At 47.9% G+C, this 27,763-nt stretch overlaps 2 protein-coding genes across 5 annotated transcripts; both read left to right on the top strand.

The window, feature by feature from the left end:
- LOC143819535 (C-type lectin domain family 4 member K-like) lies at positions 1-12,507 on the top strand. 3 transcript variants are annotated; one of them, XM_077301276.1, is made up of 10 exons: positions 75-143; positions 1,633-1,772; positions 2,037-2,102; positions 3,584-3,649; positions 4,224-4,331; positions 6,307-6,405; positions 7,671-7,757; positions 10,007-10,158; positions 11,087-11,199; positions 12,047-12,507. In XM_077301276.1, the coding sequence occupies exons 4-10, from the start codon at positions 3,631-3,633 to the stop codon at positions 12,210-12,212; spliced, it is 744 nt and encodes a 247-aa protein (XP_077157391.1). In that variant the 5' UTR covers positions 75-143; positions 1,633-1,772; positions 2,037-2,102; positions 3,584-3,630; the 3' UTR covers positions 12,213-12,507. The 3 variants fall into 3 exon arrangements, with proteins under 3 accessions (XP_077157392.1, XP_077157390.1, XP_077157391.1); XM_077301277.1 differs by lacking the exon at positions 1,633-1,772 and having other exon boundaries at positions 1-143; positions 4,227-4,331; XM_077301275.1 differs by lacking the exon at positions 1,633-1,772 and having other exon boundaries at positions 1-143.
- Positions 12,508-15,091: 2,584 nt separating this feature from the next.
- Positions 15,092-27,753, top strand: LOC143819534 (CD209 antigen-like protein C). 2 transcript variants are annotated; one of them, XM_077301274.1, is made up of 9 exons: positions 15,092-15,161; positions 16,095-16,160; positions 17,166-17,231; positions 17,893-18,012; positions 20,339-20,437; positions 21,736-21,822; positions 22,753-22,904; positions 24,816-24,928; positions 27,299-27,753. In XM_077301274.1, exons 3-9 carry the CDS (start codon positions 17,213-17,215, stop codon positions 27,462-27,464), a joined length of 756 nt encoding a protein of 251 aa, XP_077157389.1. In that variant the 5' UTR covers positions 15,092-15,161; positions 16,095-16,160; positions 17,166-17,212; the 3' UTR covers positions 27,465-27,753. The 2 variants fall into 2 exon arrangements, with proteins under 2 accessions (XP_077157389.1, XP_077157388.1); XM_077301273.1 differs by having other exon boundaries at positions 17,135-17,231.
- The last annotated feature ends 10 nt before the right edge of the window (positions 27,754-27,763 follow it).

Here is a 27,763-nt window from a genome sequence, read left to right as displayed (position 1 = left end):
GAATGGTGGCTGGGTCACGGGAGCAGCCAATGAAGCAGCAGCAAAAGATAAAGGCCAGAGTTCCAGAATGCGCAGAGGGAAGGGCCGTTGGAAGCAACACCTGCAGGACACACCTGAGGCCGCGAGGAGAGAAACTGGCTGAGGTATGGGGCAGGGCAGGGCAAGAAGCCAAGGCACCTTGTTAGGCAGGCCATGAATACGCAAAGTTCCACACATAAATGAATCGCGAGATGTCCTAGTCCCTATGCTGTATATCGCATTGGTCAGACCCCACCTAGAGTATTGTGTACAGTTCTGGAGGCCTCACTTCAAAAAGGAGGTGGACAAAATGGAGAGGGTGCAGAGGAGAGCAAGAAGGATGATCAGGGGCCAGTGGGAACCTTACCCTGCGAGGAAAGGCTGAGGGACTTGGGAATGGACTTGGGAAGAGGTTGAGAGGGGACAGGATGGCTCTCTTGAAGGATTTGAAAGGTTGTCACTTGGAGGAGGGCAGGAAGCTGTTCTTGTTGTCAGCAGAGGAGAGGATGCACAGTTTAAATTGTGGAGAATGATAGCAGCTAGATATTGGGGGGGGGGGATTTCAGAGTAGTCCAGCAGTGGAAGGGGCTGCCTAAGGAGACGGGGAGCTCCCCCTCACTGGCACTCTTCAAGCAGCAACTGGACAGATCCTTCTCCTGGATGCTTGAGGCTGATCCTGCACTGAGCAGGGGGTTGGACTAGATGGCCTCCATGGCCCCTTCCCACTCTAGGATTCTAGGAATCTAGTTCAGCAGTGGAAGGGGCTGCCTAAGGAGGTGGGGAGCTCCCCCTCACTGGCACTCTTCAAGCAGCAACTGGACAGATCCTTCTCCTGGATGCTAGAGGCTGATCCTGTATTGAGCAGAGGGTTGGACTAGATGGCCTGGATGGCTCCTTCCAACTCTATGGATCTATGGTTCTAAGGCAGTCAGCCCCAGGTTTGAAAAAGGAGGCAATGCAGTATTGATGCTAAAAAGATCTTCAGTAGGTGTCTACCAGTCTCCACCCCAATCCAACTTGGATGGGCCCTAGAGAAAGTGATGATGGGATGAATGGCCTAGCTTGCACCCCCTATCCTGATCCAGTGGTGCCCCAGAGTGAGATGAATTGTTGCCTGGAGGTCTTCTGCCATTATAACTCTTCTCCTGACCACAGAGATCAGTTTCCCTGGGGAAAATGGCTGCTTTAGAGGATAGATTCTCTGGAACCTTGTCCTTCTCTCCCCAGACTACACTCTCCCAGAAGAGAGCTGGCCACCCAATGGGTGGGGGTCCCTGTTGCTGTGAACTATGGTCTGGCTGTCTTGTCTCATCTCTGGGTGAGCCCCCCAACCCCAGCCTCAAAAACACTCATGTGTGAGCTCATGTGGAGTTTCTACAGCTATAGAGAAAATAATTTCTGATAATCTGGGCTGAGTCATGGGGGGAGCTGGTGTCAAAGTGATTGATACATTAATTTTGGCCAGAATGACAAGCTCTGCCAAGGAGAAAGGGGATAGTTACACGGAGTACGACAACTGATCTTAATGACGAGATTGCAGCTTTCAAATAGATCACGGTGGATCATCTTGAGCATCATAAATGTTGCAGCGATTTTGGTATTTGTCATTTTCAGCAATAAAAACAATAAATATCTTCCGGGTGCTCAAAGAGCAGGAGATTTTATCCTTCAAGGCCAAAGCTGCAGCAGGATGTTAGAGTATTTTTAATGCTGGCTTAATCGCCCTTGGAGAACCTGCTGCTAGAGTTCCTGAGGTGAGATGTTTCTCTGAAGGCCTGCTAGTTGAGCGGTCTGAGGGAGGGTGTGGGTGTGAAGTGCCATCAAGCTGCTTCCAGTTCATGGCGACCCAATGAATGTCCTCCAAAAGGTCCCATTGTTGACAGCCTGGTCCAGGTCTTGCGGGGGGCATGACCTCCTTGACTGCTTCAATCCATCTCTGTTTGGGTCTTCCTCTTGACCTGCTGCCCTCCACTCCCCCCAGCAATCTGAACAGAATATTCTGTCCAATGTTCCCATAGATAGAACACAGGAGGAGATGAGACCCCAGTCAGAGTAACCAGAAAGAATGCAGGGCAAGAAAGAAGGTAAGTTGCCTTTGTGTTTCTTTTCCCTTCCGAAGGGCACGACTCTGCTGCCTCCTGCTGCATGGCTCCTTTGAGGTGTCCTAGGATCCATTCTATGGAACCTGCTCTGTACTTACATGTCTCTCAGTATGGATTGTTAGCAACTTACTCTGTGTATGCTCAGAGTCTCAGTGAGAAAGGCATACTATAAATGCAGTAAATAAAATGAAATCACTGGAGTAGTTTGGAGGGCTAAAGGGCTGTGGGGGAGAAAATGTTGTCTTAGAGATTTTCAGTTACGCTTTTACAACTTTTTAGAATAAGTAAGTCATTTTATTATAAGTTTATTAGTTTGAACTGACAATAAACTGTATATGTTTCTGTTGCTGAAAAAATGTCAAAGTTTATCTGGTCTCTTTTTACTTTATCCACTATTCCTCTTTCTCTTTTTTCTTCTTCTTGGTTCTTTCTTGCCGAATTCTTATCCTATCTGCCTCCCCCTCCCACTTCCCTGAAACTGAGAATGGTCTGATTCAGCAATTAACAACATAGCGTGTTAAAATCTGGGATTTGGCCATTGCTGAACAAAATCCTTGTTTATATTTCTGGAAAGGAAGGCTGACGTGATTTTAATTGGAAATGATTGAGTAGAATTAGCTTCTTGAAACAATTGTGTCTCGGCAACCCAGTCTCGCTCAGATTTTTTGCCGTTAAGAAACCCCTTAAACATTCTTCAGGCTTGGAGAAACTCCAGGAGTAGCACCACCATGAAGAAGATGGTTGGGAAGCAGAGCTGTGGACACACCCAACTGGGACTCCTCCCCTTCCCACCCCCTCCAGGCCCATCATTGGCCATTTGGGGAGGAGGGGTGGGCGGGTCAACGAGACCATATATGATCATATCACCCAATAAATGTTGAACAAATTTTAAAAATCTATAAAAAAATGAACTCCACCCATTTGGGAAAACTTTCACAGCCGTCAAGAAACCCTTGGTTTGAGAAAGCCTGCTGTACCGATTCAGTTTACTCAGTAATATGGGATAAATGTTTTCTTTTAAATTGAAACAACAGAGGGAGTCCTCATTTAAGACAGGGTGATCCCATCTTGTGATACCTGCATTTGTTACTAACGTTTTTGTTCTGCCTTATTTTAAAAATCGATGCATTGCATTGGTTTCTTTTAAATTCACTTTTAATTTTAACCCATTTTGTACACTCCCTTGAGCCATTTTGGGAGGACGTTAGAAAAATTTAATAAAAAGCAGCAAAAACGACAACAGTTTTGGGGAACTCCTGGAGATTTGGGAGAGGAGCGTGGCGAGGACAGAGACCTCAGTGGGTTACAATGGCCTCCCTAGTCCTAGAAACTGTGTTTGTAGATGGATGTTAAGGTGTCCTTCGGTGCAGTTAAAGAAGCCACATCATCATCTGCTCATAAAATGCTTCCTTCATCTGAAGATGTATTGTTTGATCAGAGTTCTTTGTGATATCTTCCTACAGACACAGTACAGGAGGAGCTAAGATTACAGTCAGAATAAGCCAAAATAATGCCACCCTCAGAAGCTGGTATGTTCCTTCCACTCTTGTTTTATTATTCTACACAGGAGTGCATCATTTCTATTCCTAGGGTGGGGGTGGGGGTGGGGGTGGATGGGCATATCGATAAAGTAAGTTTGCATGCAAGAGGATCTGGGAGGGAAAGGGTTAAGAGAATTCGCTCTCTCAGGTACACTTGGCTATTGGAGAGCTTCTAGAGTCCTGGCCCCACGGGTGGACCTCTTGATGGCCTCTGGTTTTGACCGAGTGTTGGACTGGGTGGGTCATTGGCCTGATCCAGCATAGTTTCTCTTACATTCTTATGCCTGAGGCGGTGATGATCTGCCTTCTGGGTGCTTGGAGGACAACGGTGGAGTCCTGGCCCTGCTGGTTGACCTCCTGATGGTACCTGGGTTTTGGACCATGTGTGACAGAGAGGTTTGGGATGGATTTGTCATTGGCATGATCCAACATTGCTTCTCTCATGTTCATATAGATGGAATGCTCTGTCTGGGGCCATGATGCTTTTTCAGTGTGGGAGTGTTTGTGGAGTAGTGGAAAACTTATGATTGAACCAGACTTTTCTTGTCTCTTGCCTTTCAAGAAGAAGACATTCCCGAGGAAGACATTACAAAAACCGTGTTCTTCAGAAATTTTTGTGTGTTTGTGACCGTGCTCCTGTTTTGTGGTGCTGTTGGGATGACAATAGTCTGTAAGTTGACCTCAGACAGCAAAGAACAAGCTTCCAGAATTGCCCTCCTGGGGTTGACTCCATGTCAAAAACTCTTCCAAGAGGAGTGGAACCATCCTGCCCCCCTAATCTTTAAACTACTCCTGCGGAGCGGTAATAATAAAACAGTAAGGGCAAGGTGGGAGGAGAAAGGGTGAGCCGAGCCTGTGATAAAAACTCAGAGGGGCCAATCAGGAGCCGTGTCACTCGGGGGCCAAGTGGCCAATAGGGAGCCGCTCCTCATTGGCTACTTGGCCCATCCTCGGCTCTGTGTTCTGGCAAGTCAACCAGCCTCACCTCTGCGCTCCGCCTTGGCTCTGCACTCCGGTGAGTCCAGCATCCTCGCCTCTGTGCGGTGTCACCGGTATGTCTGCGGGGGGAACAGGCTTCACCGGTGGGAAAGGAGCAGGGCTGCTGCGTCAAAGACATGGAGGCCCTGCCCCTTTCATGCTGGCGAAGCCTCACGCCTTTCCCAGGGGGGGGGGCAAGGACTGAGCATCAGGAAAGGAGTGGGGCTGCCTCATCTTTGACACGGCATCCTCCCCCCACCCTCCGATCTTGCCTGGGGAGCCGCCCACCCTCGCTGCCTAGGGGGGCCCTCACGCGCCCGCACCTCGATGGGGGCGGCCGCCCATCCTTCTGCGGGCCCCTGGTATGGCCCGTTGCCCAATGGAGCCACCCACATTAGCCGGGGAGGGCAGGGGCCGCCTGCATCACCACCGCTGGCTGCGGCCTTCAGCCGGGCCCTCGCGCAGCTGCGCATCAGTGGGGGGGCCGCCCATCCTTCTACGGGCCCCTGCTACCGCCCGTTTTGATAAATAACAATAACGATAATTACTCTCTGAGACACTTAAGCTGTAGCAACTTCACATTGCTCAACACAGTTTGACTGGCAAGCCGTCATCAGAATCCTCTTTCTCCGACCAAAGCACAGCCCCAACGAGCCCTTCCGGAGAGCCCAGAGAAAGGACTTGTTCCCCCAAAGGATGGGCTTCATCAGTCATGACTCACATGTGGCATCTCTTCCTCAGGAAATAGCAGTGTCTCTTTTGTCAATATCTTCCAGATTTCAGAAGGATATTGGACCAGAGGTAGTCCAACTGTGGCCCTCAAACTGGCAGGGGCTCATGGAGTTGTCGTCCATGGACAGCTGGAAGGCCTTAATTTGACTTCCCCTGTATTGGACCTTGTCAATTGGGGGAGGGGGTGGCTCAGTAGCTGCAGGGTGGTGCCGAGAGATGGCCTGGAGGGGGGTGGGCAAAGACCCTAGGGTGTTGGCTCAACCTGCAAGAGCATCAGCTCCCCAGCCTCCACACCATTTAATTGCATTATTCTCTGCACAGGTTTGGTGGATTCATCACCCTGTATCTATGATTTTCTAATTGCAATGAATGCACAAATGGTTTTCAAGCTGGCATGGTTGACTGGGCAAAATTTTCACACCAGGCAAAGCAACCCGGAGGAGGAGAAGAAGGAGAAGGAGGAGGAGGAGGAGGAGGAGGAGGAGGAGGAGGAGGAAGAGGAGGAGGAGGAGGAGGAGGAGGAGGAGGAGGAGGAGGAGAAGGGTTGTTTCTTCGATGCCACTTTTCTCTACCTGAAGGAGTCTCAAAGTGGCTTCCCATCGCCTTCCCTTTCTTCTCTCCACAATAGAGAGAGCGGAGGTGAGGCTGAGAGAGCCCTGATATTCCTGCTCAGTCAGAACAGTTTTATCAGTGCCGTGGCGAGCCCAAGGTCACCCAGCTGGCTGCATGTGGGGGAGTGCAGAATCAAACCCAGCATGCCAGATTAGAAGTCCACACTCCTAACCACGACACCAAGCTGCTGTGCCAGTTAGGCCAGTGCTAATATGTTAGGCCAGCGCTGCCCCTCCTGCCCAAGGGCCAGGCCTGGGCCATAGTTGTATGTGTCATACGCAGCCTGTGTCACAGCAACCTTTCTTGTCTTTTTTCTTTATTAGTTATTATTGAGCAGAAATGGAATAACAATCTATTAATGGCGATGCGTGACATTCGGTCCTCTATGATCATGTCCAACACAGCCTCCAAAACCATGTCAGGTAAGCAGTTATAGTGGGAATGTTGCAATCCACTCCTCACCAACCGTCGTGAGCTCTCCCATCACCCTGGAGAATTTCCTTTCAGTCTCCTAGATGAATTGGGGGGATGTGCAGTAAAGCAGGGGTAGTCAACCTGTGGTCCTCCAGATGTCCATGGACTACAGTTCCCATGAGCCCCTGCCAGCGAACGCTGGCAGGGGCTCATGGGAATTGTAGTCCATGGACATCTGGAAGACCACAGGTTGACTACCCCTGCAGTAAAGGATGGGGTCATGGGTTTGAGGGTTCCTCACCCATCTCTCCCTCACAGATTCTCTTCTGTTTATGTAATGCAAAAACTTGAATATCTGAAGTTTCCTATGTTGAGTCACAATATCAGCCCATCTGTCCGAGTTCCGTGTATTATGACTAGCTGTCCCCTTCCCCCACCAGGGACTGAGAAGGGAGACACATTGCCTTCCGTAGGTTGGCCACAGCAGAGAGTAACATATTGTGGAGAACCAAAGATGCTCAGATAGATTCGAGTCCAGGAGCCCCTTAGAGACCGAGGAGACTTTCAAGTTATAAGCTTTCAGTCTGTCCAGATTTCCTATCCCCTGGCTTCTTGATCAACCAAAAGGGAAACTGCAACCAAGACACTAGAAGGACTGGGAAGAGCTACCATGGAGGAGCTAGAAGAATCCTGAAGGATAAGGTGACCAACATCAAGATAACTCCTGCTAACTACTATGTATAAGCCTGACCATCGGACAATGAAGAAAGCTGACCGGAAGAATGTGCAATCGTTATGCAGGTGATGTTGGAGGACAGGCTTACAGATACCGTGGACTGCCCAAAAGACAAATATGGGTTCTAGATCAAATCAAGAACCCTCCCTAGAAGCTAAAATGGCTAAACTAAGACTATTGGTCGTATTATGAGAAGACGAGAGGCTAGGAAAATCTGGATGCAACAGGTAAGGAGGAAGACCCTATATCATTTATGATAGGACATTTTGGAGGACAATAAGTCATAGGATTGGTATGAGCGAGAAGCGACTTGGTGGCACTTAACACACAAGCTTTCAAGACTCACTTCCCTTTGTCAGCTTTGACTCTTAAAGCTTACATCCCAAAATCTTCTTGAACTTGAAGGTGCTACTGGACTTGAATCTAGGTCTTCTTTTGCCAATCGACATGGCTACCCTCCTGCAACTCTCTCTCTCTCTCTCTCTTCTTTGTAATCTGCAATTAAGCTCTTGACTTGCATTTTGACAACTCTTCCAGATCCACAGATACTGAATGAAGCAAGACGTCTAGCGATTCATTTGTACAGGGGGAACAAAAAATTCAAAGAAGTGTTCAAGGAAATCCGTAAGTGAGAATCTGGTTTGAAGGCCCCTGTCCTGGAACTACGTCTGCTGAAAATCTCATTTTTTAAATGTCTTGCCTCCCGCAGGGGAACTAGAGCAGGGGTAGTCAACCTGTGGTCCTCCAGATGTTCATGGACTACAATTCCCATGAACTCCTGCCACCGTTTGCTGGCAGGAGCTCATGGGAATTGTAGTCCTTGAACATCTGGAGGACCACAGGTTGACTACCCCTGATCTATTATTATTATTATTATTATTATTATTAGATTTATTTCCCGCCTCTCCCGATAGGCTCGAGGCGGGTCACAACAACTAATCCCATTAAAATTCCCATTAAAACATCACTCTACTAACATGGCGGCTAAAAATCCCATCCCTCCCCCAATTATTAAGAGGTGAAGAGGAAAGGATAGGGGAGTAGCGTACACTCCAACTCCTAGGGGGGGAGCGATGTCCCTGATTTGCTGACCCCAGCCTCAACCATAGACCTGGTGGAAGAGCTCCGTTTTACAAGCCCTGCGGAAAGCTGACAAATCCCGCAGGGCCCGCAGATCACCCGGGAGCTCATTCCACCAGGTAGGGGTCAGGACTGAAAAAGCCCTGGCCCTGGTCGAGGCTAGGCGCGCTTCCTTCGGGCCGGGGACGACCAACAGGTTCTCACCCGCAGAGCGTAAGGCCCTGCGGGGGGCATAGAGCGGTAGGCGGTCCCTCAGGTATGTGGGTCCCAACCCGAGTATGGCCTTGAAGGTTAAAACCAAAACCTTGAACCGGATCCGGGCAGCAATTGGCAGCCAATGCAGCTGCCTCAGCACCGGCTGGATGTGGGCCCTCCAAGATGTTCCAGTGAGGACCCTGGCAGCTGCATTTTGTACCAGCTGTAGTTTCCGGATCAGGGACAAGGGTAGGCCTGCGTAGAGCGAGTTACAGAAATCTATTCTGGAGGTGACTGTCGCATGGATCACTGTGGCCAAGTGGTCAGAGGACAGGTAGGGCGCTAGTAGCCGGGCCTGGCGAAGGTAGAAAAATGCCTGGCCCGCTACTCTCTTGACCTGAGCCTCCATAGTCAGGGAGGCATCAATGGTCACACCCAAATTCCTAGCTTGGGGCACGATGGTAAGTTGCACCCCTGCTAGGGTGGGTAAACGCGCTATCTGTTCCCGCCCCCTTCCCCCCAGCCACAGGACCTCCGTCTTGGAGGGGCTGAGTTTCAGGCGACTCTGCTCGAACCATTCTGTCACTGCTTCCAAACATCTGGCAAATGGTTCCGGGGGGGAGTTCGGGTGACCGTCCATTAGGAGATAGAGCTGGGTGTCATCCGCGTACTGATGGCAACCCAGCCCAAAGCTCCGTACCAGCTGGGCCAGAGGGCGCATAAAGATGTTAAACAATGTGGGGGAGAGGACCGCACCCTGAGGGACCCCGCAAGGGAGTCTATAGGGCCGCGAGAACTCTTCCCCCACAGCAACCCTCTGGGACCGGTTCTGGAGGAAGGAGCGTATCCAGCACAAGGCTGTGCCCCGTATCCCCGTACCGGCCAGGCGATGGACCAACAGTTCGTGGTCCACGATGTCAAAGGCCGCCGATAGGTCTAAAAGGACCAACACGGCTGACGGCTAACTAGAGTGTTTTCATGGAATGATGCCAGTATAACATCTGCTTCTGTGAATCCTATGGGTGCTAAATGTGGGGCAGAACTTGGGAGACGATGCCAGTGAAAGTCTTTGATTTCACTTGAGCAGCTGGATACTGCTTGATACAGCTCTGTGGTGAGCACAGTCCAACTTTTATGAGTCACCCAGGGCCAAAGTCTTTGAGCGCAGTCCTCTGGGAACAAGGAGACATGGGCTTCAGCTTGAGAAGTGCAGCCCTAGAATAACCAGATGATTTCCGTAACAAAGTGAATACCTCCTCCCTTTTTGACTAACATATGCAAATTTAAGTTGCCTTCTGCAAGGTGATTAAAGGCCCATCCCTAGTGCTGGACTCAGCCCCAAGGAATTTATGGTGGTGGAAAGGAGTGTGGTGACTTTGTAGGGTTTTCAGGGCAAAGACATTCAGAGGGGGTTTGCCGCTGCTTAACTCCATGTCACCTCCCAGGTCCTGCTTGGTGGTCTCCCGTCCAAATGCTTGGCTGGGCCAGCCCTGCTTGGCTTTCAAGGTCAGAGGAGGGTGAGCTGGCCGGGGCTAGAGACGCACTTTCACGATGGCCCCGTTGGCTCCCCTTCCCTGTTCTCTCTCACATGTTCAAAGGAGACATCGAAAAGAAGAAGAAGAGTGGCTGGATTGCCTTCAATGGAAACCTCTACTATTTCTCCCCCCTCATGAATGTCTATTATGTCGCCGAGAAGGAATGCGAAATGAATAATTCCAAGTTGGTTTATATCAACAGCCCAGAAGAGGAGGTGAGCAAACCTTAGGGCAGCCCTTTGGATCAATTATGAACTGCCATATAGAATCATAGAATCAATAGAGTTGGAAGGGCCCTCCTGGATCATCTAGACCACCCCCCTGCACTATGCAGGACACTCCCAACCCTCTCACTCATCCACTGTCACCTGCCACCCCCTTGAGCCTTCCCAGAATCAGCCTCTCCATCAGGTGCCTATCCAACCTTTTAAACAGAAATTTTTAATCTCCAAAAATAAAGAACCCACCACCTCCCGAGGAAGCCTGTTCCACTGAGAAACCGCTCTAACTGTCAGGAACTTCTTCCGGATGTTTAGATGGAATTTCTTTTGAATTAATTTCATCCCATTGGTTCTGGTCCGTCCCTCTGGGGCAAGAGAGAACAACTCTGCCCCATCCTCTACATGGCAGCCCTTTAAATACTTGAAGGTGGTTATCAGATCCCCTCTCAGTCATCTCCTCTCTAGGCTAAACAGACCAAGCTCCCTCAACCTTTCTTCATACATGTTGGTCTCCAAACTTCTCACGTTCGGAGGCCTTGCTGGGCGCGAGCAGACCGGGGTCCTCAGCCAGTCTCCAGGGGTAGTCAAACGGCAGCACTCCAGATGTCCATGGGCTACAATTCCCATGAGCCCCTGCCAGCTTTTGCTGGCAGGGGCTCATGGGAATTGTAGTCCATGGACATCTGGAGGGCCACAGTTTGAGTACCCCTGCTCTAGGGAGTTATCTTCTAGAAAGTGTCAAGTATGTTCCTCCCTTTGATGAGTTCAAACCCTAATGAACGTTGATTGCTTCTATTTCTCACTTATTTTCTGTCGTTGAACTTCCTGTATTCGTTTTCTTCTCAACTTACCAGTAGCTAAAACTGGTCTGAAAGAAGACTCCAGCCCTGCTTTCTAAGACTCTTAATTTCTCTTTTTGCAGAAGTTTTTAGAGAGATTAGTTGCTGCAAAAAGAGCTCCTCACTGGTTGGGGCTCTTCCGGCAGGGGAACGCCTGGGTCTGGTCAAATGATGGTCCAGTACTGCCAACTGCAAAGTGAGTGCTTGAATCAGATTTCTGTCTGCCCTACATGATTCAAACATTCCCATAAAACATCTTTGCTGCATCTTCCAGACGTTTTGTGCCGAGTGCTTTTCATACTTGGCATACAATGAGACTGAAATCTTGATGGCAATTGGGTCAGACAAAGTGGAGTTTCATTTTTTTTTACGTCTCCGAGAGAGTGCGGCGGAAACCGTGGCTGAATACTTGCACCAAACGGTGAAACATTTTGATTCCAAATAAGCAAACTGGCTTTGAAAACAAAGTTTCTCAATTGGAAATGAAAGTAGCTGCCCGGGACCATAGTCAGAACTGACTGCATAGGCATGGGGTACAGATTACAGAGGCTTTTGAGGGGCACACTCTACCCTGGGAATCCAAACCAGGAACAGCTCAAAAGATGCACAGATGTTCATAATCTGTACATATGCAGATAACAGGCTGGACACCAAGAGAGCAGGCAGTCCCCGGGAACCAAATGGGTGGAATCACACAGGAGGGTGAAGGAGGTGGGAAGGAATGTGCCCTTTGAGACATAAGAGATCGGGCTGCAGCTAGAGAGGCAACGAGCAGCTGATTAGAAAACAAAAAGAGCGTTTACTAGGATGGTTACGTAAGGTTTTAACCCAGCTAGTAACGGAAGATGGGGGTTCCCTCCTGTGGATTGTCTTGACTCACTCTGTCTAGTCCGTCTTGAGTCCAGGCAAGAAATGCGGATTGTAGATCAGTTAATCAAATAAGTAAAATGAAATAAAACCTTGTCGATGTTTAGTTTGTGCTCGACTTACGTGGAACTGAGCCAGACACATCTGCCTTGACTAACTCTGCCTTTGCCTTTCAGGTTCTGGAAGGACCGGAGGCCCGGCCCCTTATCGGATCTCTATAAGATCTGTGCTCAAATAGTACCCTGTGGCACAGCAACCCTAAAATGCTGGGAGGATATCATATGTGAGTCATACAATAACTGGATTTGTAAAATGAAGCCGGAAAGCACCTACCTCCCTTGAGGAGGACCTGGTATCCCAATCTTGGTGCAAGAAGGGGAGGGAAGGAAGAAAATCCTATTCTAATGGCGAACCAACCGCTGCTCCAGTCAACTTGGCGGATTGTGGAGAGAGGGAGAGAGGAGCTCAGCCTGCCTCACCTTCAGCACCCGAGAGCATCTTCCATCTCGAGGTTGGGGATCATAAAAGGGATCTGACTTTGTGTGCTTTGAAGACAGACTTAGCCGTGGAAGAAGGGGGGAGACTGAGTCGTAGCTCTGATCTGCTGTAATGCCGCAATACAGAAAGTCAACCAACGTGCCTGTCGTGAGCGTCTCTTTGTGGGGTCTGGAAGGAGGGGGGCCTGCAGGGCTGCCAAAGGGGGTTGGGCCCTGCTGGAGACGGACTCAGGCCCAGCCTTTTTTTGGGGGGGGGGATTAATTCTATTTATTTATTCAGCTTATAAATTAAAGAGGTGTGAATATTTCATGTGTGCTGGAGGAGCACACAGAACCACACAGTCCTCCCCATTGGGGCCCAGAGCAGCTTCCAGCATCCTTCCTGTCTCCGTTTTATTCTCTCTCTCTCTCTCTCTCTCTCTCTCTCTCTCTCTCTCTCTCTCTCTCTCTCTCTCTCTCTCTCTCTCTCTCCCACTCACACACAAACACCACTCCTGTGATGTAGGCTTGGCAAGAGCAGCAGCTTCTAATCTGATGAGCTGGGTTTGATTCCCCACTCTTCAACATGCAGCCAGCTGGATGACCTTGGGCTAGTTACAGTCCTGATAGTGCTGTTCTCATGGAGCAGTACTGACAGAGCTCTCTCAAACCCACCTACAACCCCCCCCCCCAAAAAAAAACTATGCCTATCGGCTAAAAACTGCCCCAAATGCTTCCTCTTCCCTCAATGTTGGGTTTTGGCATACAAGAAGGTTTGCATGTTGCGAGAACTTAATGTAGTGTATTAATGGCTAAGCTCCACTATGGGAGAAGATGCCACCCATCGCCCCCAGGAAAGTGTTTCCCTTTCACTAATCTGGTGAACCGGGTTTGATTCCCCACTCCCTCACATGCAGCCAGCTGGGTAAACTTGGGCTAGTCACAGTCCTGGTAGTGCTGTTCTCACAGAGCAGTCCTTCAGCCCCCACCTCTCTCACAAGGTAGCTGTTGTGGGGAGTGGAAGGGGAGGCGATTGGAAGCCGCTTTGGGTTTCTTTCAGACAGTGAAAAATGGAGCGTGAAAACCAACTCTTCTTCTTCTTCTTCTTCTTCTTCTTCTTCTTCTTCTTCTTCTTCTTCTTCTTCTTCTTCTTCTTCTTCTTCTTCTTCTTTAAATTTTACACTCTCCACATCGAATTGTGCTGAATTGTGATTCGGTGATTCAGCCAGGCTTGATTCTTAGCCCCCTTAGCCCAGCCCCCTTGGGGGGGTGTAAATCATGTTATTAAAATAACATAAATAACCTAAAATGATGTAGTTAAAACAGCATTAAAACAGAACAGTAAAATAGGCAGTAAAATTGCCCCTGCATCCTTACTAGCAGCCAGTCCCCCATTAATTCTTATGTGTGCCAGAAGATGGATGTTCTAGGGGAGAGTAGTTCTGGGGAGGGGGGTCTGGTACATCAGTCTGATACACCAAGCTTCTCTTTACAGAACAACAATTAAGAAAATATTATTCCACCCCCTTCTCCATCATTTGGGTGGTCCTAGAATTGGACCACCAGTAACATAACTCCAGGGTTAAAAATGAGATTAGAGAAGGTCAGTCACTCATTTAATAGAGGGGGAGAGATGTAGATTCCTTGAGGGTTTGTGCCATTGGAAAAATATATACTCAGACCTCAGTAAATATCGATAAGGTACAACTTAAAAGGGAATCACGGTATATGTTCCGGTTTCAATCATTACAACCTAAAGGTTTAAATTTACCTTGGGATCTATCACGTTTTTGGTAAAATAATGTGTGTATTATAGTGGGATGTGTACATTTATTCTTTATAAATATAACCATAACATTTGGTTAAAAGAATTAATTTTAGAGGTTAAAAAATAGGTAATGTAACTTAAAGTAGTTGAAAGCATTTGTTAAGTTTGTTCTAGATAAAGCTAGCAAGTCGGCTCACCTGCTGAAGAGCTTTAGAAGAGGTGGACTTTAAGCAACATTACAAAGTCTTCCATTCATTTTTAAGCATTTCTAAGAAATACTAAAAAAAATGGGCTGTTTCCGGTTTGGTGGGACCCTATTTGGACTGATTTTAAGCCATCTGGATCAACTGATTTGGATCTGGGGATTTGGCCAAGTCCGAAGAGATTTGACCCCATTAAAGTCAAGGGCACCGTTAAAGTCATTGGGAATTTCCCCATTTCTGTATTCTCTGTAGCCTGGGAGGGTTGGGGGTTGAGCTAGAGGCTCCAGACTTTCAGTGTAGCTTGCAGACCCCATTCTCTGAAGACCCCCCCCCCAAGGTCTAGGGGCACCGAAAGGCCTCTGGTCTACTTCCATGTCCAACTCTATGATTCTAGGATATATTGACACAATTACCATCACAAAGGGTCTGAGTAGAAAAGTTTGTTAAATGTCTTTATTAATTATAGAAGAGTTCAATACATAGAATTATTCATTGTTTATTATTTTATTATTTATAGACTTGTCACTGGGGAAGTATTGAAAGTACCAAAAGAACTGGGGGGTGCCTTGACAAAGTCATCTTTCTGGAAATAAATAAAATAAAGAAAAAGGTCACTGATGTCGTTGTGGCAGCCTTGATTCTAGTTTTTCTTGCTCTTTGTAATTTTCAACTGGACGGTCACCTTTGGTGTCTCTCTCTGGAATGGTGGCTGGGTCACGGGAGCAGCCAATGAAGCAGCGGCAAAAGATAAAGGCCAGAGTTCCAGAATGCGTCGAGGGAAGGGCCGTTGGAAGCAACACCTGCAGGGACACACCTGAGGCCGCGAGGAGAGAAACTGGCTGAGGTATGGGGCAGGGCAGGGCAAGAAGCCAAGGCACCTTGTTAGGCAGGCCATGACTCTGTTTCAATAGTAAAATGGGAAGGTTTAATTTTTATAAGTAAAAGAGTTTTCTTACAAACAGACGTGGGAAAGGAAGAAACGGTTTGACATCCGTTTTAGTAAGGCTCCATTCATCCAGTGCTGCATTATATACAATTCAATGGAAAGTGTGGAACTTTTTTTTTTTTCACAGTCAGAGTAGTTCAGCAGTGGAATCGGCTGCCTAAGGAGGTGGTGAGCTCCCCCTCACTGGCAGTCTTCAAGCAAAGGTTGGATGCACACTTTTCTTGGATGCTTTAGGATGCTTTGGGCTGATCCTGTGTTGAGCAGGGGGTTGGACTAGATGGCCTGCATGGCCCCTTCCAACTCTGATTCTATTGGAATATATTTAAGCAGCTGTGTATTGGGTAGAGGAAAAAGAGCATAGTGGATATCTTGAGCATCATAAATGTTGGAATAATTTTGGTATTTGTCATTTTCAGCAATAAAAGCAATAAATATCTTCTGGGTGCCCAAAGAGCAGGAGATTTTATCCTTCAAGGCCAAAGCTGCAGCAGGATGTTAGAGTATTTTTAATGCTGGCTTAATCACCCTTGGAGAATCTGCTGCTAGTGTCCCTGAGGTGAGATGTTTCTCTGAAGGCCTGCTAGTTGAGCAGTCTGAGGGAAGATGTGGGTGTGAAGTGCCATCAAGCTGCTTCCAATTCATGGTGACCCTACTCATGAATGTCCTCCAAAAGGTCCCATTGTTGACATCCTGGTCCATGTCTTGCAAAGGGGGGGAGGCATGACCTCTTTGACTGCTTCAATTCATACCTGTTTGGGTCTTCCTCTTGTCCTGCTGCCCTCCACTCCCCCCAGCAATCTGAACAGAATATTCTGTCCAATGTTCCCATAGATAGAACACAGGAGGAGATGAGACCCCAGTCAGAGTAACCAGAAAGAATGCAGGGCAAGAAAGAAGGTAAGTTGCCTTTGTGTTTCTTTTCCCTTCCGAAGGGCACGACTCTGCTGCCTCCAGCTGCATGGCTCCTTTGAGGTCTCCTCGGATCCATTCTATGGAACCTACACCGTACTTACATGTCTCTCGGTATGGATTGCTAGCAACTTACTCTGTGTATGCTCAGAGTCTCAGTGAGAAAGGCATAAGGGGGTGGGGGAGAATATATTTTCTTAGCAAAATAGAGAGATTGTTAGAGATTAAAAAAGCAAGAAGCTTTTATGTTATAACTTTACAATTTTTTTAGAATAAGTCATGTTATTATAAGTTTGCTAGTTTGTACTAACTGTAAACTGTGTATGTTCCTGTTGCTGAAAACCCTAAAAGTTTAACTGGTATCTTTGTACTTTATCGGCTATTCTTATTTCTCTTTTTTTCCTTCTTAGTTCTTTTTTTTCTGGGTTTTTATCTTATCTGCCTCCCCCTCCCACTTCCCTGAAATGATCTGAATCAGAAATTCCCTCATTAAAAACATAGCGTGTTAAAATCTGGCATTTGGCATTGCTGAACAAAATCCTTGTTCATACCCCTAGAAAGGAAGGCTGATGTGATTTTTTAATCAGGTCAAACAGAATCTGCTTTGTCTCTCAGGCGACCTGGTGTCTCTATTGAAAGCACATTTTTCTTCTCCTGAAAAGGTTGCCATCTTGAGTTTGGGGAACTCTGGGAGATTTGGGAGAGGAGCCCGGGGAGGACAGGGATCCCAGCGGGTAGAAAGACAGAGCCTTCCCTCCAAAGCATCTCTCTTCTCCAGGGGAAGTGAACTCAGTAGTTCAGAGATCAGTTGTAATGTGAGGAGCTTTACAGTCCCCCAAATGGACGTTGGCCTCCCTAGTTCTGGTCTTGGGAAATGTGGTTGTAGATGGATGTCAAGATGTCCTTCGGTGCAGTTAAAGAAGCCACTGCATCTGCTTATTAAACGTCTTACTCTCTTGAAGACATATTATAGGAACAGAGTTCTTCTTACAGACACAGTACAGGAGGAGCTAAGATTACTGTCAGAATAAGCCAAAAGAATGCCACCCTCACAAGCTGGTATGTTCCTTCCACTCTTGTTTTTATTTTTCTACACAGGAGTTTAACATTTCTGTTCCTAGTTGGAGGGACGGCATGCTGAATATTGAAAGTCTGTATGCATGCAAGAGGTTCTGGAAGGGAAAGGGTTAAGAGAAGTCGCTCACTTGAGGACACTAGGCCCCGCCCACTCTTGAGTCTCTTTCATCCTTGGTTGCCCCTGTCTCATCTTACACCGGACCCCTCTTTTTCCCTCTCTTACCTGTGCTTGGAGATGGAACAAGGTGGAATACTCATCTGGGGCAGTGATGGTCTTTCTTCTTAATGATGGGGGGGGGGACAAGAGTGGGAGTGCTTCTGGAGCCCTGGACCTCCAGATGGCCCCTGGGCTTTGGCCACTGTGTGACACACAGGGTTCAACTGGATGGACCATTGGCCTGATCCAACATGGCTTCTCTAATGTTCAGAGCAGAATGGAAACAAATGGTTCATTCTTCTCTAAAACCCCCAGGGGTCCAAGACTCTGGCCCTACTGAGCTTCCAGGGTGTCCGAGACACAGATCGTTCCCCTGGTTCAGGAAATGGCCTATAGTTGATTTAGGTCATTTCCCCTGGAGGGAGGGCATGGGATGTTTGATAACTGAGGACTAAACCAGCATTTTCTTGCCTCTTGCTGCTCAAGATGATGACGATGACGACGACAGCCATGAGGAACCCTTTATGGAATCTCGAGCCTTCAGAATTTTAGCCGTGATTGTGACCGCACTCCTGTTTTGTGGTGCTGTTGTGATGACGGTTTTCTGTAAGTTGAACTTATTGGTGCTGTGACCATATATGGACACATGAACGAGGTCCCAGAGAAGATCAGGGCCCTTGCAGAAAGAAGTAGAACCATTTCGCAGGGCCTGCAAAAGGGAGTTCCTCTGCCAGGCATTGGGTTGAGGTTGGCCAGAACCATTACTACCCTCTGGGCCTCCGAGCCTCCCCATGTAAATCATAGGCTGAACCGTCTGGCCACGGGGCCGTCCGTATGCTGCAGTTGTCACTGGTCACTGCTGTTCCATTGTGCTACTATATTACTGAACTCTCTTCAGGAGATAATAACCAACTCAGAGACTGGGTATTTATCTCAGGTGCCTTGATCGAAAGATCATTAATCCTGCCATCTAAAAGTTCACCCTGGTACAAATTATTCAAAACAAACCATTTGAAATCTTCCTATCTAGTCTATCTTTCAACTCATAGCCTCAGAGTAGCTTTTACCTCCATGCGATTTCAAACTATGCCAACAGCTGTGCTGAGTGGGCGATACCATAAAACACCAAAAGATCAATGCTTCTGTATTTGTGGAGTTTTAGTCCTGGAGGATCTCCCCCATTACATTCTCACTTGCCTGTTGTATACAGATCCTAGGGCCAAATTTCTAGCTGGCCTACTAGATGGGCTAAATGATAAATCCGACCAGGAAAAACTTGTGTTTTTGTTATCAGATACTAATTCATTTGTTTCTCACAAAATGTCATTATTTGCCCTTGCAGCAAAGAAAATAAGGGCCAGAGTGGTGCTGCAGAGAGCAAGTACCTAGAGGAGCTATAGGCTAGGTGGACATATGTAGTCTGGAAATGTTTTTATGAAGTTAAGTGATTGTTGTCTGAGATTGCACATTCTTTTTATTACTGATTTGAAATGTTTTAAATCCTTTTATATCCTACGGCTACATGCAATAGAATCTGACTTGACTTGATACTATATTACTGTTTATTTACTATTATTTACTATTACAGTTATTAGTAGCCACTGTTTTTCTGTATTGTTCCTGTTGTGCTAAGTTCTGTGTAAACCACCCTGAGCCTCAGGGGAGGGCAGTATATAAATGTAAAATAAATAAATAAACAAATTAAACAAACAAAGAAAATAATATTGTCCCACCTGCCCTCCAAAAAAGGCCTGTGATGGGGCTGGAGGGGTTGGGGAGGGGAGGGGAGGGGCCCCAGGTGGGCGTGTCCACAGCTGTGCTTCCCAAATATAGTCTGCCACTTCTGGGGTTCTTCAAGCTTGAAGAATGTTTCAGGGGGTTCTGAACAGCACAAAAGTTGAGAAAGGCTGGTCTGGAAGAATATAAATCACAACTAGAGTTCACGTTTCCAAATGGGCAGACTCTGTTCCATTGGACTGAGAAGCTGATGAATAGTCAATTGACGAAAGAGAGAATAAAGTCGTAAGAAACCAAACGGGCCCATGGGGGTTCCATCCAGGTGCTTGGATGCCTGGGAGGGCGTGTCGGTCCCATTCGACTTCAGCCAAACGTCTGGCGGAGGAGGTCCTTTTAGCAGGATGGTTTAGCTTTGTCTCCTCAGGACAGTGTCCTGCCCTATAACTAAGAGGTATTAAAACACTTCTATCCCACCTTTTCACATGGCTCAGGGCAACCCCCTAGCCGAAGGCCAAAATTCAGGAATACCCCACTCTGGATCCCCTGGGAAAGAAAATTCATAGTTAGGCACCAGAGTTCAGCTAGGTTTGTGACTCATGGAGACCAAAAATTGCAATTTAAAAAATCTCCTTTTATCCGCCTGCAAGACGTGTTCACTCCCAAGGTCGCTCTTGTCTAAGACTAACTCATATTCTCTTTGGCTGCTCAGAAGTAACACTGTTGACAGTCTTCAGAGGGGGGAGGGCAGAGTTCTCCCAGCATTTCCACTCCTCTCCAGGCTGCAGAGGTCGGTTCCCCTGGAAAATGGGGCCCTTTTGGAGGGTAGACCTTCTGGCACCGCATCCCTGATGAGGCCCCTCCCCTTCTCAAACTCCGCCCTCCCCAGGCTCCACCCCAAACCTCCAGGAATTCTCTGCCCTGAGTGGCAACCCGAAGGGGTCACATGCCGGGAAGGGACAGGCTGCCTCTTCTCTGACCTGTCCTCCAACTCCAGATTGGTAGCTGAGGCTGCCTGGTACTGAGCCTCTGGGAAGGGCGGTATATAAATGCTCAGAAGCAGCATCATGCAAAGGCCTGCGGAGTCCTCATTCAGTGCCCTCCTGCCCCTCCAGGGCCAGGGCTGGGCCACAGTTCCATCTGCCATAATCATCCTGTCTCACTGTCACATTTCTTTCTGATCCTTTTTCTTTATTAGATTGTGTTGAACTGGTAAGGAGCATTAATCTATTCCATGCGGTGGACGACATGCGAAAATTTCTGATCATGTCAAACGAAGCCATCAAAACGATGTCTGGTAAGCAATTATAGTGGGAATGTTGCAATCCTCACCAGTCCTTGTGGTCTCCCCCATCACCTTTCAGTCTTCTAGATGAATTGGGGGGATGTGCAGTAAAGCAGGGGTAGTCAACCTGTGGTCCTCCAGATGTTCATGGACTACAATTCCCATGAGCCCCTGCCAGCGAATGCTGGCAGGGGCTCATGGGAATTGTAGTCCATGGACATCTGGGGGACCACAGGTTGACTATCCCTGCAGTAAAGGATGGGGTCATGGGTTTGAGGGTTCATCACCCACTTCTCCCTCACAGATTCTCTTCTCCGAATGGCAGCCAAAGCCGTTTATGAAATGGGAAGACTTGAACATCTGAAGTGTACTATGTTGAGTCACACTATTGGTTCATCTATCTGAGTTCAGTGTCGTATAACTAGCAGCATCTCTTCAACGTCTTTCTCAGCTGTGCAACAGGCAATTGAGCCTTGAATCTCACTATGGGTAGAGAAAAGTGGCATAAAAGAACCAACTCTTCTTCTTAATCACAGGGCTCTCTCAGCCTCCCCTCCCTCACAGGGTGACTGTTGTGGGGAGAGGAAGGGAAGGCGATTGTAAGCCCCTTGGAAACGCCTTCTGGTAGAGCAGAGCAGCATATAAGAGCCAACTCTTCTTCTAATCTGGCAAGCTGGGTTTGCCTCCGCATGCAGCCAGCTGGGTGACCTGTTCTGACCGAGCAGTAATCTCAGGGCTCTCTGAGCCTCCCCTCCCTCCCAGGGTGTCTGTTGTGGGGAGAGGAAAGGGAAGGGGATTGTGAGCCGCTTTGAGCCTCCTCTGGGTAGAGAAAAGAGTCATATACGAAGCAAGTCTTCTTCTTCTTAGCCACTTCACTGCTTGTTCCTAAATCATTAATGAACAAGTTTTAAAGCACCAGACCTAGTTCCTGAGCCCTACAGTACCCCACTATTGACCTCCTTCCACTGAAAATTACCCATCTATACTCACCCTCTGTTTCCAGTTAATTAACCAGTTTTTAATCCACAAGAGTCAGAAGTTCTCTTATTGGCATAAAATAGCTAAGCATAGAACTGAAACTTAACAATTGCAGATGCAGACTCTGTTAGTGGAGATGTTTTCACTTGAGAGTGCCAACAAAGACTTTGCTACTTTAACAGTGATTAATCCACAAGAAGACGACTTCGCATTGTGTCTCCTAATGCAGAAACGGTCCTTCTGCCTATCAGCAGGGCTGCTCGTGCAACTCTCTCTCTCTTCTTTGAGCTCTGAGATTCAGCTCTTGATTTGCACTGTTGGGACTCTTTCAGATCCACAGATTCTGCACGAAGCAAGACGTCTCGCCGTTTATTTGGCCAAGGGGACCAAACAGTACAGCGAAGTGTTCAGCGAAGTCCGTAAGTGGGAATTTTGTTTGTAGGTCCCTGTCCTGGAACAACAACGACTGCCAAGTTCGTTTCTTTGTAGCTTGCTCTGCACAAGGGCCGCGGGGGTTTCCATGGAAATATGTCAGTGCAACGTCCGCTTCTGGGAATTCTATGGGTGCTAAATTTGGAACAGAACTTGGAAGACAATGTCATTTAGATAAATTGCTTTTAAGTCAAAGCCCTCCAGTTAAACAGAGCAGTACAATGAGATTTGCAGAGCAATCAGATGGCAGGTTCAAGAGGGGCAGCCTATAATATGAATGAATGAATGAAAGAATGAATGAATGAATGAATGAATGAATGAATGAATGAATGAATGAATGAATGAATGAATGAAAACAGAGAACGGGAACCCACAACGGGTTAACTCTTTGATTTCACTTGAGCAGCTGGATACTGTTTGATACAGCTTTGTGGTGAGCACAGTCCAACTTTTATGAGTCACCCAGGGCCAAAGTCTTTGAGCGCAGTCCTCTGGGAACAAGGAGACATGGGCTTCAGCTTGAGAAGTGCAGCCCTAGAATAACCAGATGATTTCCGTAACAAAGTGAATACCTCCTCCCTTTTCGACTAACATATGCAAATTTAAGTTGCCTTCTGCAAGGTGATTAAAGGCCCATCCCTAGTGCTGGAGTCAGCCCCAAGGAATTTATGGTGGTGGAAAGGAGTGTGGTGACTTTGTAGGGTTTTCAGGGCAAAGACATTCAGAGGGGGTTTGCCGCTGCTTGACTCCATGTCACCTCCCAGGTCCTGCTTGGTGGTCTCCCATCCAAATGCTTGGCTGGGCCAGCCCTGCTTGGCTTTCAAGGTCAGAGGAGAGTGAGCTGGCCGGGGCTAGAGACACACTTTCACGATAGCCCCGTTGGCTCCCCTTCCCTGTTCTCTCTCACATGTTCAAAGGAGACATCGAAAAGAAGAAGAAGAGTGGCTGGATTGCCTTCAATGGAAACCTCTACTATTTCTCCCCCCTCATGAATGTCTACTATGTCGCCGAGAAGGAATGCCAAATGAATAATTCCAAGTTGGTTTATGTCACCAGCCTAGAAGAGCAGGTGAGCAAACCTTAGGGCAGCCCTTTGAATGATGATGAGGATAATAATTTAGCCAGATAAATTATTAACTAGCATATAAAATTCTGCTGCAGTGCTGTCAAAACCACATCTTCTTGCTTTTGCCATTTGTTGTTCTTCCCTCTGCTCTTCATTCTGTACTATCGATCACCTTATGTGGGAATGTAGCTGGTCTGGCCAGTGTGGTTTGCACCAGGAATTCCAGCTGTAATGCTTTGACCCTTGACCCTGGGGGCAGAAGGCACCAGTTATGTATTTCTGTCTTGGTTATGGAGGTGGCATCTGGAGAGTTTCGTACCCAAATGGGCAGGCAGGAGGAGCCAGGGGATAGGCATTTAAGCCAGCGCAACCATTTCTTAGTCTTAGCAAGGCTTGCAGGATGTTAGTATCGTATATCTTCAAGAAAGAGATTTTCTTCAATAAAGTCTGCTTATTGAGAGCAATTTGCTGGGCTCTCAGCAGTGTCCAAGTCACTTGGACCTGGACATCCTAAGCTGAATGAGTTTTCTTAGGAACAGCCTCAACACTTCTGTGTTTTGGTGGAGAGGTACAGAGTTTTTACCTTGTTTGTCAATTCAAAAATGCACAGGTACAACAGGTGGAAAGCAAGTAGATGGTCATGTAGTTCCCCACCACATATTCTAGGGTTAGGTGAACCCAAATCTTGGAGCCAACAGGATCATCCCTTGATTCCTGTTTCTTTCAGGCCCCCTCCCACTGCCCCTTCTCTGGTAGTTTTCTTTGAGCATTGCCAGGTGCACACCATCCAGCCCAAGGGACTGGAATTCATTCAGTGCAGAAAGGTGTCTCTTGACACCTCTCAAGACAGCTTGGGGTAGTGGTTAGGAGCATTGGCCTCTAATCCAGAAAGCTAGGTTTGATTCCCTGCTCCTCCTCCGCATGCAGCCAGCTGGGCCACCTTGTGTTCATCACACGTCTGGTAAAACAGTTCTGACCGAGCAGGAATATCAGGACTTTTGCAGCCTCACCTTCCTCGCAGAGTGTCTGTTGTGGGGAGAGGAAAGGGAAGGTGATTGGAAGCTTCTTTGAGACTCCTTTGGGGAGAGAAAAGCGGCATATAAGAACCAACTCTTCTTCTTCTTCTTCTTCTTCTTCTTCTTCTTCTTCTTCTTCTTCTTCTTCTTCTTCTTCAGTAATCTCAGGGCTCTCTCAGTCTTCCCTTCCTCGCAGGGTGTCTGTTGTGGGGAGAGGAAAGGGAAGGCTCTTGTATGCCACTGAGACTCCTTCTGATAGAGAAAAGCGGCATATAACCGACTCCTTCTCTTCCTCCTCCTTTGACAGCCTCTCTGTCCATGTCAACCCACACTAGATGCTATAACTCTCCTATTATTGTTGTTGTTGTTATTGTTATTATATTTACTACCTGCTGCTACCAGCAAGCTGGCTCCCACTGGGTTATGACATTAAAAATCCCACAATAAATATAAGCCACCCCCAACTATAAACCATTCTAAGTCCAATGACCCACTAACCCTTTCCCTCCCCCTGTCCATTCAATAACTCCCCCAGGATGTACCAGGAGGAGAGCCTGATGTCCCCGCCAAACTGAGGAGGGTCTCTTGATCTAATTGCCACCCGGCGTCAGCTAAACGCCCGGTGGAAGCAGCGGAACTGAACAAGTTCCGTCACCACTCTTAGTTCTTCTGGGAGCTCGTTCCGCCAGGTCAGGGCCACTTCTAGGAAGTGTCCAGTATATTATTCCCTGTGACCAGGCCAAACCTTAAAGCCTTTTGACTGATGTCTACTTCTCACTCATTTTCTGTTCTCTGACCTCCTGTATTCCTTTTTTGGCTCAACTCACCAAAGTGTAGAGCTGGTCTGAGAGGAGACTCTAGTCCCCCATTCTAACACTTCCCGTTTGTGTTTTTGCAGAAGTTTTTAGAGCAAGCAGTTGCCATACAAAGAGCTCCTCACTGGTTGGGACTCTACCGGATTACAACAGGTTGGCAATGGTCCAATGGTGGCCCACTGCAAACATCTCTAAGGTGAGTGCTTGAGTCAAACTCTGTCTGTTCTGCATGATACAAACTTTCCCGGAAAACATCTTTGGTGGTTTTCCAGGCGTTCTGGACTGAGCGCTTTTCGTATTCTGCATACAATGACACTGAAACCTTGATGGTGATTGGGCCCAGAAAAGGGGGGAGGGTCATTTCTGAAGTTTCAAAGAGAGTGCAACAAAAATACTTGATGCTTAATTGCACTGGCAGGGGAGCTAGGAATGCTGGAAACTTTACCATGAACCGATTTGGCTGGTGACTGTGTAATTTTCGGCAGCCGTGCTGTCTTGAGAGCTAAGCCTCACGAGAGCACAGGTATTTGCTAAGCGACTGTGAGGCCGTGCCATAGTTGTGCTGTTGGAGTCTCATTTCCTTCTGCATTGCAATGATTGTTGCATCTGTACAGCAGATGTCATAGATCAGGGGTAGTCAAACTGCGGCCCTATAGATGTCCACGGACTACAATTCCCACAAGCGAATGCTGGCAGGGGCTTGTGGGAATTGTAGTCCGTGGACATCTGGAGGGCCGCAGTTTGACTACCCCTGTCATAGATTTTCCCAAGGGTCCTGGATGCCGGGTCAAGTATTTAAATAACCCAGCCTGGGTGGGGGAACTACTGGTGCAGATTGCAGCTGCCCAGGTCCTCACAGGAACATCTTGGAGGGCTCCTATCCAGCTTGTGTTGAGCCAGCTGCATTGGTTGCCAGTTGGAGCCCAGATTAGATTCGAGATCTTGGCCCCTCAAGGTCTGGGACCCACATACCTGAGGGACTGTCTTTTGCCCTATATCCCTTGCAGGGCCTTACATTCTACAGGCACCAACTTGTTGATCCTTCCCGGCCCCCGGGATGCTGGCCTGGCCCCTGCCTGGTGGAATGAGCTCCCGGAGGAGCTGCGGGCCCCCAGAAAGCTTCCCACCTTCCATAGGGCCTGCAAAATGGAGCTCTTGTGCCAGGTCTGTGGTCGGGGCCAGGGTGATATGGGTCCCCCTTGGCATTGGCGCCTGAACATCTTGGCACCGAAGATGTCGGCTCCCTCCCCCACCTTGCTGTCTGTTGCCGCTGGACCTAAATACCTCTCTAATATAGTCTGTATTGTTTCATGTCATATTATGTATGGGGCAGTGGAGTAAAAAAAAATGTTCCCTTTTTTCCAATCTGATTTCTGATGCAGGGGCGTAGTCTCTGGGAGGGGGAGTATTTGATAGTTTGCAGTATTAGTGTGCATATGTTGCTGTGAGTAGGTCCTGCTAAGTAATTATCTGCATTGCTTAATGCAGGGGTAGTCAAACTGCGGCCCTCCAGATGTCCATGGACTACAATTCCCAGGAGCCCCTGCCAGCGAATGCTGGCAGGGGCTCCTGGGAATTGTAGTCCATGGACATCTGGAGGGCCGCAGTTTGACTACCCCTGGCTTAATGTATCAAATTAAGACCCAGGGCGGGTAACAAAAAGGGAGTCATAAAGTTATTATTACTGTTATTATATGTTTTACCTTAAAATATATTATTTTATGAAACTGCCCCCTTAAGAGGTGATATGAAAGCCATCTTAAATTAGTGGGAGGGCTGCCATATTGAGGGTGAAGTGGAGTTGTTTTCTGTTGCCCCAGAGGGGTGGACCAGAACCAATGGCTTGAAATTAATTCAAAAGAAATTCCATCTAAACCTCCAGAAGAAGTTCCTGACAGTCAGAGCGGTTCCTCAGTGGAACAGGCTTCCTCGGGAGGTGGTGGTTTCTCCATCTTTGGAGATTTTTAAACAGAGGCTGGAGAGCCATCTGACTGAAAAGGAAGATTGTGAGCATGTGGGCAGGATTGTGTTGGTGCTTGGCTCTTGTGGCCCGTTCTTGCATGCCCACGGAAATGCCCATCGCCACTTTGGAATCAGGAGGCAAATTTCTTCCAGCCCAGACTGGCCAGGAATTCTGGATTTGGAGGGCTGGCATCATCTGGGCATGGAATTGGAGTCACGTTGGCGAGCAGGTAGTTGAGACTTTCCTGCATTCTGAAGCGGGATTGACTAGATGACCCTGGGGATCCCTTCAACTTTATGATTCTATACACCTTACAAAGGGGAACTCTATTTCAGTTGTGTGGTTGGTGTTTCGTGGGTGGGGCATTGTTGTGAAGGCAGGGGGTCCCGCCTTTCTCGGGGTTAATTTCATGGCTTCAGTCGCAGGCCGGGAAAGTATCCCCTCAAACTGGCCATATTCACTCACTCCCTGTAGCCCGTCTTGAGTCCAGAGGCGAGAAAGGCAGACTGTAGATCAGGTTCATCAAATAAGTAAAATGAAAGAAGATATTGCAAATGTTTAGTGCGTGGAACTGAGCCAGACAACACTGTCTTTGCCTTTCAGCTACTGGAAGGACGGTAAGCCAGGCCGGGAAAGGGAAAACTTTGTGAACTGTGCTCAAATAGTGCCATGTGGCACAGTAACCCTGAAATGCTGGGAGGATACCATCTGTGAGATGAACAGAAACTGGATCTGTAAAATGAAGCCTAAAGCTGGCATCCTCCCTTGATGGAAACTTGATGCTCCCATCTCCATGCAAGAAGAGGCGGGGGTGGGGAGGGGGGGGAGAATCCTACTCTAATGGTGAAACCAACCGCTGCTCCAGTCAACTTGGCGGATTGTGGAGAGGAGCTCAGCTCAGCTCCACTTCAGCACCCGAGAGCATCTTCCATCTCGAGGTTGGGAATCATAGAAAAGATCTGACTTTGTGTGCTTTGAAGACTTATCCATGAAAGAAGGGTGGAGATTGAGTCGTAGCTCCATTCTGCTGCAGTCCCTCAATACAGAAAGTCTACCAACGTGCCTGTT

This window comes from Paroedura picta, chromosome 10 (assembly GCF_049243985.1).
Source record: "Paroedura picta isolate Pp20150507F chromosome 10, Ppicta_v3.0, whole genome shotgun sequence".
Lineage (NCBI taxonomy): Eukaryota > Metazoa > Chordata > Lepidosauria > Squamata > Gekkonidae > Paroedura > Paroedura picta.
Note: the sequence above shows the minus strand (reverse complement) of the source record. Positions and strands in the feature narration are given on the sequence as shown.

Excerpts from the sequence above, each read along its gene's own strand:
- LOC143819535 (XM_077301275.1), top strand. Across the intron at positions 4,332-6,306 it reads TGTTGGGATGACAATAGTCT|TTATTATTGAGCAGAAATGG; the intron begins GTAAGTTGACCT and ends TTTCTTTATTAG. Across the intron at positions 7,758-10,006 it reads AGAAGTGTTCAAGGAAATCC|GAGACATCGAAAAGAAGAAG; the intron begins GTAAGTGAGAAT and ends ACATGTTCAAAG.
- LOC143819534 (XM_077301274.1), top strand. Across the intron at positions 20,438-21,735 it reads AGCCATCAAAACGATGTCTG|ATCCACAGATTCTGCACGAA; the intron begins GTAAGCAATTAT and ends GGACTCTTTCAG. Across the intron at positions 22,905-24,815 it reads TCACCAGCCTAGAAGAGCAG|AAGTTTTTAGAGCAAGCAGT; the intron begins GTGAGCAAACCT and ends GTGTTTTTGCAG.